The 12,584-nt window shown below is 25.9% G+C and overlaps 1 protein-coding gene across 1 annotated transcript; it reads left to right on the top strand.

Moving 5' to 3' along the window:
* The first annotated feature begins 3,790 nt into the window (after nt 1–3,790).
* Nucleotides 3,791–4,411, top strand: LOC124924268. Its single transcript, XM_047464328.1, has one exon. It carries the CDS (start codon nt 3,791–3,793, stop codon nt 4,409–4,411), a length of 621 nt encoding a protein of 206 aa, XP_047320284.1.
* The last annotated feature ends 8,173 nt before the right edge of the window (nt 4,412–12,584 follow it).

Here is a 12,584-nt window from a genome sequence, read left to right as displayed (position 1 = left end):
CATCCTATTTGGTGAATATATCAAACCGAAAGTTTCGTTTGAGTCAAATATTAAAAACAATAATATTTAAAGCCTTATCTAAAAACACCTCAGTTTTGAAGGATAAGTTTGATTAAAAAAATCCATAAATTTTATTATTTAATTAATTATTTATTTATTAAGTATCTCTTCTTTATTATAAATTTTATACTTCAAACTCAATTTTAATTCCCGTTTAGATATTTACAAATTAGTAAAAATATATTAAGATATTATAAAATAAAATAATTGTGATATTTTATTGGATGAGTTGATAAAAATAATAATTAATGTTGCAATAATATTAAAACTTGTTTTCGTTTTTAATTATATAGGACCCATTTGACTAGCTAGGATTAGTCTATTTCAAGATGGTGACATTTATCTGTTTTCTTTTAACTAAGCTTAGGCCTTAGTGTGATTGATTTTAATGTCTTTTAATTACAATTTTTAATCAAATTTTGCACAATTCAACTAATTATCATATTTTATAAAAAAAAATAAAAAATAAGCACAAATATTAATTGTTAAATGATCTCGCATTTTAATAAGATAATTAAATATGTGAAAATTATTACATAAAATTAAATCAATACTCATAATTTTAATTTGTAAGATTTTCAACTATAATATATATTGCAACCAAAATAAAATTTATTCATGAATAATGATTTTGCCATATGAATTTATATCTAAGATTTGAATTTTAAAATAGTCTCATTTATATTATATTTTTTGAAAACGTTGGTTTTGATATGGTGTTGACTGTTGATATATTTATTACATTATTAATAAAGGTTACCTATTTTCCCGTGATAGTAAAAAACTATAGCTGTTTATTGCTTTTAATCAAATAAATTTTAATGTGATAGGAACAATACGTTATATGTTCGAATTTGTGGGACAAATTAAATTATGTTCTCATTAAATTTTGTACAATTCATTTTTGAATTATTTATAACATCTATCCATCCAACTAACTTAAATGATTTTTTATTTATTTTATTTTCTAAAATGTTTAAATTAATTATTTTAATTTAAGGTGATTTAAGTAAGAATCGTATTAATATTTTAATTTATTAAACATAATTTTTTTTATTTAAAATATATTGAGATTTAGAAATTAAAATATCTTTTCAACTAATGAATACATATTAAAACAAATTTAACTCATTTTTTAATGTAAGATAATAGTGATGCTAGCATTAATTCTACCGACATTATATAAATTAAGGAAAAAAAACTTATTTAGAAACATGTACTTGTACAACTATCTCAATTAAACATGGTACAACTATTTCAATTAAACACATATAAACTAATAAAAGATCATTCAAACATATATACTATAAAAAATGCCTCTTATTAATAAAGATATTTTTTTTTATATTTATTAATTAAATATTAATAATTTTTCTCTCTTTTTATTTTATTAATTATTTTCTACTTTTTATAAATGTCTTATTATTAATTATTTTAATTTGATCTCTTTTGTTTTATCATTTTTTTTTCTTTTTATATATATACATTCATCGTTAAATATTTTAATTTTATATATATATATATTTTTTTATGTCTTATTCCAATATCAATATCGATTATTAATTATTTTTAAATTGTTTGATTTCGATTATTAATTATTTTTAAATTGTTTGGTTTCGATGGTTGAATATAAGAGTGACTCATCAATTCAACAACAAAAACCTTTTAATAAAAAAAACTAATAATCAAGAATTGAATAATAATAAAAACTCATTTATCAAACAACAAAAGAGTTATAATTAAATATTAGACAAAAACAATGTTACTACTATGACTATTAATTTTATTTTTGTTTATATTAAATTAAATAAGAATTTTTTTTTCCACAAAAATATTATAATAAAACAAAATTTACAAATAAAATAAGTTGCTAAAATCGGTTAAAAAATGAGAATTTGAATATTATTAAAAATAAAGATGAAATATAAGAAAGAGAAATTAATGTATAAATAGTAAAAAATATAAGAATTAAAATAAAATGATTGATATAATTAATGAAACATGAGAGAAAAAATATATTAATATTTAATTAATAAATATATAAAAAATTGGAATTAGGAGAGAACTAGTATATAATACCTAGGGGAAATTTGAGCAAATGAACCTAAAAACAGGGTGAATTACTTATGGTGATAGTGAATAAATTAAATAGTGCTGGACGAAAATGCCCCAGTTGTGTTAAGCAATCGCGTCACGCAACCCTAGTTGCGTCACGCAACCGCGAGACGAAAAAAAAATTTGAAAAAAATAAAAATAAAAAATCGGTTAATTAAAAAAAAGAGGATCACTAGCGCTATTTAAATTATCCACCCTCACTTCCCTCAATTCACCATATTTTTAGGGTCATCTACTCAAATAGCTCCCCCTTAAACTCAAAGCTTTTCCAGATGGAATCTGTGACCTATTGGTCTTTTAAAACCACTATTACCATTGGACTACTTTGGTAGGTTAATTAATAAATATATAATTAAAAAATAAAAATTAACTTTGTTTATTCATATAGGTAAATAAGTCTATTTTTTTTATAGTTCATATATTTAAATTATATTTTATTAGTTATAGGTTTAAGTAAGTTGTATAAATAAATAAATTAATATAATTTTTTTTTTGTGTGGTTTGCTAGAGAACAACAAAACTTTTTTTTTTCTCTTATTATTGAACCTCAATTATTATTTATAATTTGGAAAAGTAAGTCTAATCAAACTAACTTTACCTATTTGAGTGAATGAAGTGACAATGGATTGTTTGAGATTTTTTTATTTTATTTAATATAATAAAAGATTATTTAATTCATCTTATTCTCTATTTTATTACTTAATTAGTTAATTAAAAATTAAAATAACATACAACTCAATAATCCCAAATTTATAAAAATATATTTTATAAAAAAAAATTCTCATTTTTTTAAAATCAAACCAAACTTGATAATCCCAAGTTTGATAACATACAACTCAAACCATTCTGAATCAGATTGTACAACCAATTCTCAATTTATTAAAAAAAATAGCTGATTGCAAAAAATGGTTGAGAAAATAATTAATTTATCTAAAATATTATAACATATGATTTGTAGCACTAAATAACTTGACTTATACCTTTGTTTGTATCGAGATTATTGTTATAACCTTAGTTATTTAAAAATATTAATGGTTGTGATTTTGAGAAGTTATAAAATATTTTTAATAAAAAAATTTAAAAAGTATTAATATATAATAATAAAATAAAAAATAAATATTTAAAATAGATAAATTTTTTAATATTTTATTTAATAAATTAAGTCATATAAAAAAAAATACAAACTCTATTAAAAAAAAATATTTCTTTTTTATCCCTATCATTCTAATAATCAAATTACTTATTTTATCTATTAAAATACTAAAATATTTCTAATTATAAAATTTTAATTATATCAACCAACTAAAAACTCAAATAACTTAGTTTTTCGAACCATTTTTCTTTTTTTTTTTGACAAATTTTCAAACATACTCAAAATAACCAACATCAAACAAGCTCTTAGAAAAGCTCTTAGAAGAATAAAATAAATGACTAAATCAAACAAAACCCACTTCTTTAAACTTTAACGTCCATGCGCATTAAAAAATAAGTTAAAAAACCATTCTTCACTAAAATAAATACTCCATTAATCCTCTTCCCTCTATAAAACACTTCCATTTCTAAAAACCTAGAGAGAGAAATTACTCGCCGGAAAAAAGAAAAATAAGATTTTCCGATGTCTTTCTACGCCGGAGAAGAAGAAGTTTACAAGTGTTCAAAACACCCATCTAAACGCCGTCGAATCGGCGGCGGCATCTGTCCAACTTGTCTCCGTGACCGTCTAATCGTTCTCTGTCCAAATTGTCATGACGTCCGTCCCTGTTCTTGCAACGTCATCGCTTCAACATCTTATTCCTCCCCTTTCTCTCTCTTCCCTTCCTCCGGCCGAGGCGGCTCCGCCAGATCTTCCAATGCCGGCGCTTTTTCCGGCGACCCAAATCTTAAGATGGAAACTGAACCTTCTTTTACTCGATCGAGATCTCTCGCAATTCCTATTATCAGGACGAAAATCGCTGTTAGCGATTCTTGCGGTGGAACGCCGGCGAAGAGTAAGGCGGCGTTATGGTGGGCTTTTATTAAACAGAATCGTAGGAAAACAGAAGATGATTGTGATGATCAGAGTTTGATGATGATAAGAAGATCGCAATCGTCTAGAAGTCCCGGAGGCGGCGGCGGAGATGAGAAATCGTCGCCGAGGAAAAACAGGGGATGGAAGTTTTCCGGCGGGATTAATATGTTCGGCGGCCGGCAATCGAAAACTTCGAAAGTTGTTCAGGAAGGGCGGCCGTTGCACTAGGGATTTTTATTTTTTAATTATATATGAAATGGAAAAAAAAAACTATTAATATTTATTGATTTAACTTTTAAGTATGTATTTTTATTTTTTAATTATGGTATTGCTAAATCTCTATATTTATTGTTTATAGAAAATTTGTATTTATATATGCATATCTTTAATTTCCTCTATTATTTATAGTTTTTTTAGGATTTATTTATGATTAAATATCTTCTTGTCTCCATCAATTAGCACATATTTTTGATTTATTTTTATTTCTTTACAAGGCTAGATTCTGCTTTTCTTTTAAGGTTTGACTAATTTTCTCGGGTTAAATAACACGAAAACATACTTAATCGTTTAACTATGTACGTAGAGTTTGTTGCTTGATGAGCTTAGAACATCGGGGAGACTGAAATATCCCGTTCTTGTTAATTCTAGGTTAGAGAGGATAAATTTTGATTTAAATCTTGCAAAATAATAATAATTAGTAATTATATATATATATATATATTTATATTTTCTAATGTAATCATGGAGATCTTTTATTTATTTTTTATAAGAATAAATAAAAAATATAATTTAAATGAGAATATAAGTTAGACACAAATTAATATAAAAAAAAAAAAAAAAAAAAAAAAAAAAAGGTGGAGATCACGATCTGAATGATAGAAATATAATCCCTAAAAACTAATTTTTAGAGATTATATATTAAAATTTCAAATTTTGCAATTATCTTGAAGATAGTTTCCCTCTTAAACAATATCTGTACTAATCTAATTAGGTTTATTGTAGTTTTTATTATATATTTTTTTCATTAATTTGTAGCATAACGATAGATATCTATTATTTAACTGATGAAAAAAGAGGAATTAATCTACAATTCTCTAGATTTTTCAATCTAGTTTATTATCGATGAAATATTTACTTAGTTTTTCGCCTTTTTTTTAAAGTTAACTGTAACTTCAAAATTATAATTTTTTTCCTTTCAGATTACACAATTTTAAATTTCATCAATTCAATTTAGTACTGTGTTTATTTTTAAATCTAAATAGTTATTATAAGTTTTCTAAAGACTTTGACGCCTTATGAAACTCAATGTTTGTATTGTGACCCAAATATCCTTTGTTGATTCAAGGGTTGGTCTATGATTCATATTGAGCGGTTGCTTTGAACTTGTGGAGTTTGATTGGTTGGATTTTAAATCCTCGAACGCTAAATTTATCATCAGAAGGTCATGTATGGTCGATGTGTGTATGCCCGACTATAGGGTATAATGCAACATATTCGTCCGCCTTGGTCTGTTCCCAATCCCGGGTATCTCCTCCCCTATTTTTTTTTATTGAAAAGATGTATCATCAACCTAAACTAATAAGCACATTAAGAAGATACCTAGCCAAATTAGGCATGAATCTATGTTAATTCTAAAGTTAAACTATTATATATCTCTACTTTCTTTTTTAAATGCAAGAAATAATTAATAAATAAAGACCACATAGTATAGGACACCCTAATAGTTTGGGCCACTCCTAGATGTGTGTTAGCCACCTCTCAATTTGAAGGTCTGGCCTATTCCAAGTTAGGGTAAGATGATTTGTTGTCAGTTCCAAACTAAAGATGGATCTTCCCAAGTTCAATGAATGTATATCTTGTTATCCTAAAAATGACAATATTAATTTGTATTGTATATTTGTTCTCATATTGATTTGGAACATGACTTGCACACTAGTCACATTTAAGGCATCTAAGGTTTTAGAACATGGTTTGGTGTTGAGTTGTTTATGTTATAATATTGTAATATATTTTATTTGAAATATTTTTCATATTTTTCCTTGAATATTTGTTAAAATATTAAAGAATTCTTAATAAAAACGTCTTAAATTGAAGTGGAAGCAAGACTATATAATCGTGCTAGTCTCCTAAAATTAAATATAAAATGAATTTGTTGAATGTAATTGTTTATCTTGAATGAAAAAAACTTACCGAACTTTTAACTTAAAAAAATTCTTAACATCATAATCACAAACATGTATGACCAAATTAGTCTAATCTTTTGCAATAAAAACCTTTTTAGGTCAAAAGACAAGTTCCTTAATTGTGTAATCCTTTTCTTTTGTGGGGCAAAGAATTAAAAGATGTGGGCTCATGATTGGAGTAATAATTATCAATTTCTGACCGTTGTTTTTGATATACTCTGATTTTGATCGATTTATAATTATATTAATTATTTTTTTGTGATAAGAAAGGTCCCCACTAAGCCTTTCATAAATAGATTATTGCCTTGTTAGGATCTTCATCTCTGTTTGTTGTTATCTTGACATGACTAGAAGTGAGTGATAAAAGGAAAAAGAAATAATAGTTTTGATCATAATAAAAGATCCAACAACCTTATATTTGCATTATTATTATGAAATTATTAGACCAAATTGAGGACTTGACTTAAGGAGAGAGTAATATATCATATTTGATACTCAATGAATTGAATTCACTAAACATATCATTCATCGTACTAAACAAATTGAAATGAAATATTATTCGAATCGATCATAATTAAAGACCATTCGCACAAGACTTTTGAGATAAAACAATTTAGATTCTTCAAAGTTATGTATTGTTATTTGTCACTTCGCAAAGTTTTTTTCAGATGTAACATCATTAATGAAGGCATGTGGATTGAAGCTATATCGATGATTGTTAGACTATATCAGATGTGTCTTATAGACTTATAGTCTATGAGATTTTTTTCGTTTATTGTAAAATTTGAGCACTATTTTGAAAGCTTTTTAATCTCCATTGAAAGACACCTACTTTTAATATTTCTCGATTATGGTACATTATAATTGAGGTTTTATCGGATTAGACATTGTTATCTATTGAAGCTATTATCTATATTAGAATGAATTAACTTAAATTGGTTACCAATTCTTTAAACTATATTTTTCAAACTTTTGTTTTTAAGTAACTTGTTATATAAATATAACTAACATAACATATAATTAATTCATAGTGAAAGTGACTAAAAAATTATATGACATCTACTTCAATTATGACAAATAAGTATTGAAGATATCAACTACTTAACGAGTGATTGATTTCTCTTATTTTATGATGTTGAATTTTCAAAGTCAATCGATAAGTTGATAAATATTCAATATAGACTAAATATAGTGTTCATGATCTTTGGTTACTGTGGTGTGTTTGTATTACCATAAAAAAATGAATGGTGTGTGTAGGGAGGAGGGTAAATAAGCTTAGCTTGGACCACTTCATCAAGACAATGGTATGGACCACTTCAAACAGATAATAAACACATGTAATGCTTGATTGATTTCTAGGATCATTTATAATACCTTAACCTTTTTAGACTTTCACATTATTGTGTTACAAGAATTTTTTTTAAGAACTAGGCATGTATCAAGTAGGGATAAATTGCTAAGAAAAAAGTAACACCATCAAGTATGGTAAAAAAAAAATCAACTAGGAAAGAAGGACAAGTTAAATCTAATCGATCCAACCACAACGAGGATGAGTACTCTCGATTTTTAGTTTCATCTTTCTAATACGGATGATATAATAAATGAACAAAATAATAACTTGTTTGGTTATATTTATTTGATTTAGATTTGACAAATAGTACCCATAATATTTGAAGTAATGAGACAAATAAAAATAGACAAGAAGGTGCTATTATTTTTAGAAAGTGTGTCTAGAATGGCCAAGGAAATTTCCTAAGGCCAAGGGTTGAGCTCATGTGTGTATTGTCTGGTCATAAAATAGATACAATGACCCTATTTGAAAATACAAATTATTCAAATTTATTTTAGAATTTTAAAGTTATCTATATAATCACATGTTTATACAAGTTTTTTTGACATATAACATAATTGATTGAGAATAAACCTCACCCAAATCACACATGATATTAAGTGGGTCCATGAATGGTTCACAATCAACATCTTTGAGTAGGGTACCAACATGAGTGGGCTTAATTGAGTCCCTTTGGGATCAAATTACATATGAAAATTGTCATGATTTTGATTTGATATTATATTTTCATCAAAGATTTAAATAAAAGATGTATTTTAGTTAATATAATATAGTTTAATGATTACAAGTTTATCCATACTTATCACGTTTCACACTTTTACAAAAAGAGCATCCAGAAGTTGTGTACTAGATTATATAATTATTTTTGCATAATATTCAATTATTACATTAACTATTTTCAAGTTTGATTTTCTTTAAATAACAAATAAATAAAATAGATGCATAGTATTTAATGTTCATATAAATAAAAGAGAAAGAGAGAGGTGGGTGAGGTTGTGTCCTTGGAAAATCAATAGGATTTAGTACAATGAATGAATGAAAGATGAACTTTACTATATCCTTGTGAATAAGTTTGATTAAAATTTCCTAACAAATGATTAAAATAAATTTTCATGGTGGGGGCTTTTTATTGTTTTGGTTGGTATCCTTACATCTCATCAATTGAATGAAGAAAAAGGGATAATTTAAAAAAGTAATAAAATAATAGCACCAATCAACACAATTTTAATCAATCATTTTTTTCACAATCATAGTCAAATTCAGCCAATTATTCAATAATAAATTATTGTTTAATTTTAAAAATGTCATTTAAAAATAACAACATATGAGAAAGAGAGAAAGAGGAAAAAAAGAATTAATAAAACATAAAGAATCTAGAAAAGTTAATCCAAAAGCTTAATTTTTTTCTAGAAAAAAGAAAAATATGCACAAAGCACTAAACCTAGCCAAATCTAAGGCAATTTAACAAGTAAAAAAAAGAAAAGAATTAGTCAAGAAATTGTGAAAACAATTATCTAAAGACGTGAAAAAATTAATCGATGAGTTCTTCAAAATGTTAATGCGTGTTTCGTGTATTATGTTTGCTGCATATAATCTCCTAAGGAGACATTGAAATACTCAATTAGTTATGTCAAAAGGGTGAGAAATGATTCATACTCGACCCCAATATCCTATTATCTACTCGCTTTTAAACAAACCCTCAACAAATCCAAAAATAATTTAGGTAAGTAGCAACCCAAGAACAAAAGATGTGATAGAGAATCACCATTTGATTCCATAATCCAATTAACTCTTCTCTTCTTAGACATGATCCACTCGATTTTAAATAAACTATCAACAAATAAATATAAATACAAAAACAAATGTGAGGTTGTTACCTAATAATGATGTAGGACACTATAACTAAGGATAATGACCCAATTTTTTTAATCCCTCCCATCAAGTTAGGAAATTGATACATCATGTTTTTTTTTATATAACTTTATTTCGGTCAATATTGATATTTTAGTTCATCTTTATTAGAAATACTGTCACCCACATCTCATCTCTCAAGAAACTACAAATTGATGACTGATTCAATAATGAATTTGAATACTAAGTCAAATAAATTACAAATTGATGACCGATCCAATATTGAATTTGAATACTAAGTCATATTACATGCTATTGCGACTAATGCACCCCTTTTTCTATGTGGTCATCATGATATCAATTATTCTTTTTTTTTATGTCAATTGTGTTTTTACAAGCTAGCACTAAAATATTGAGATCATTTTCATTTTGCTTATTCATAATGTTTCCACACATGAACACGGTCAGTAAGAGACATTAACAAAAGATTTATCAACTTATAGTGACAAACTCATTGTATGTCTCGATTTTTTGGTATGTGGAAAATAATAAAAACCAATGTGAAAGTCATTTTTCAACCAAGGAATTCGGAAGACATTTTTCTTGAAAAGATAAAACTATGCCATTAGTCAATATTTTCGCAAATGACATAAATTATAGTGAAGTACCATAAAAAAAAAACAATTCAATGCATGTTATTTGAGATTATATATAATTATAATCAAATCTAAACAAACTCAGATAATTCAATAAAAGAGAATTAACATGAAAGAGATAATGGAAATATTGAAGGGGCATGTGAATGAAAATCGACACAACTAATACATTTAGACGTTGACACGTATGTTGGGAATAAAGCGGAATAATCACCCTGGTTATAATAAACTATTCTACGCTCGATTGAATTTTTAATTTTAGTAAAAATATTAGCGGGAATAAAAGAAAAAAACATTTACATTGGCTTCCTCTATGTATCATCTTTGTTACGGATAGACGAGGTATCTATCTCCTTCTTAGAAAAGGAAAAAATACTTACGATAGTTATTCCAAAATAAGATTAATCAATTCCCCACCTACAAATCTTATCAACAATCCATTTTTTATATCTTGTTTGTCCAAATCAATCACATTTATTGGTATGAATCTTTCTAATATCAATTTACATTTAGACAAAATGAAGTAGTTGAATAAGTAGTGGTGGCATGGTAAAAAGACACCACAAACTAAATGGCTGCAAAAGTGTGCTAGCTAGCAAAACCACTTTAGATCTTAATTTGTCATTCAATTTGATATTGAAATATATTAATATGCCTTTATATTAAATATATTTAAATTAATAATAAAAGTAGGTGACTTTAATGAATTTCAAAAGTTTTAATTATTTTATATTTATTTTTTTGTATAAACATGATATTTGACTATGGTTTTGATTGATTGCCAGCTACTATGTACCTTGAATGCTTTCATGTTTAATTGATTTACAACATTAATCATATCTTATCAAATTTATTTGATTTAACCGATAATTATTTAAATGAGTTTGCATAAACCATGAGTTTAATTTGTTCACAAGTTTAGTTATGGATCTTAAGGTCGGTACCCTTATTGTGATTTTTTGTTGTTTCACTAATACTGATTCATTATACAACTTGCAATAACTCAGGTTGTTTACTTGATTTGTAGACATTTTTATTAGGTTATTTTCCACCGTCAATATGCAATCTTCGCGTAAATGTAAAATAATAAAATTGTTGCATCCACTAGGAAAAAAACGCAAATTCATTATTCAGTTAACATTTTGACTACATCTAAAATATATAATCATATTAACAAGACTTTTTTTTCACCCTCAAAACTTACATGTACTATTTTCTTTGGCTATCCAACCATCTCATTATTCTGAAAATTTGACACCACCAAATAATTGACCAAGAGAAAAAATTCACCTTCGAATTTCCGGTAAATTTCAAAAATTTTGAGATGAATGAATATTGGAGGGATACCCTCAATTACAATGGAAATAGTGGCAAAGTTGTTAGAGGGGCCATCCTTACTCATAAAACATGGAAAATTACATGGTACACTTGAGAAGGAAAGTTGTGTACATGCTTAGAGCATGGAGATGATCGATCCTTTCATGCCTCTTTCACTTTTCCAAATAATTCCTAACCTCGTGTATCTCCTTCAAAATGTGTCAAATGATGAACATATATTATAGCATATGATTGGTATCTTATTATTGTATAATGCAATATATGAACTTCAAAATCATATTTAAGAATAAGTGCATCAGTTACTCTAAACACAACTATCTATGCTATTTTAAATTTTTTAACAAAAAAATCTTTAAAAAAGACCATACACCAGTTAATCTAAACATTAATTCTAAAATAAAAAATTCTAAAATTTTTACTCTCCTAGTTTAAATTTAGCATACCAAATACAAATTCTATAATTTTTTAATAATTTTTTCTCTCTCATCTCTCTTCTATAATTTTTTAATAATTCTTTCTCTCTCCTCTACAATTTTTTCTCTCTCCTCTTTCTCTCTTATTATAATAATAGATTTTGGAGGGAATGAATATTTTATAATTTTGTAGGATAAAATTGTAAAATTTAAAGTAACTGATGTATTGACCAGTTAAAATTTGAGAGGCTAAACTTATGTTGTTTTAATGTATTTTAGATACTCAGATTTAGAGTAGCTGACACTTTCAAATTCATAATAATTGTGAAGACACTAAAGTTGAAAATAATTGGACAGACTTTGATTACTACACCCCAGATAACATTTTTTTTCTTTAAACATGTCAAGTATGATTTGAATCCAATGATCTTCTGCTTAACCATTAAGTTATATTACATGGACAATTCTAATCATCTCGATAAGACTTAATGATAGAAAGTTTCGCCTTATTTCTTTCAATCTTTAACTCTTTTAGATATTGGATTACGCGATTAGAAACTTTAAAGTTGCGTGAAATAAATAACAAGTTTGTTGCAAATGAGAAGATTT

The sequence above is a fragment of the Impatiens glandulifera genome, chromosome 2, assembly GCF_907164915.1.
Source record: "Impatiens glandulifera chromosome 2, dImpGla2.1, whole genome shotgun sequence".
NCBI classification, from domain to species: domain Eukaryota; kingdom Viridiplantae; phylum Streptophyta; class Magnoliopsida; order Ericales; family Balsaminaceae; genus Impatiens; species Impatiens glandulifera.
This window is presented reverse-complemented; position numbering and strand designations above follow the sequence as displayed.

What these genes read in the sequence shown, in the direction of transcription:
- LOC124924268 (XM_047464328.1), top strand. Translation starts at nt 3,791, where the DNA reads ATGTCTTTCTACGCCGGAGAAGAAGAAGTTTACAAGTGTTCAAAACAC.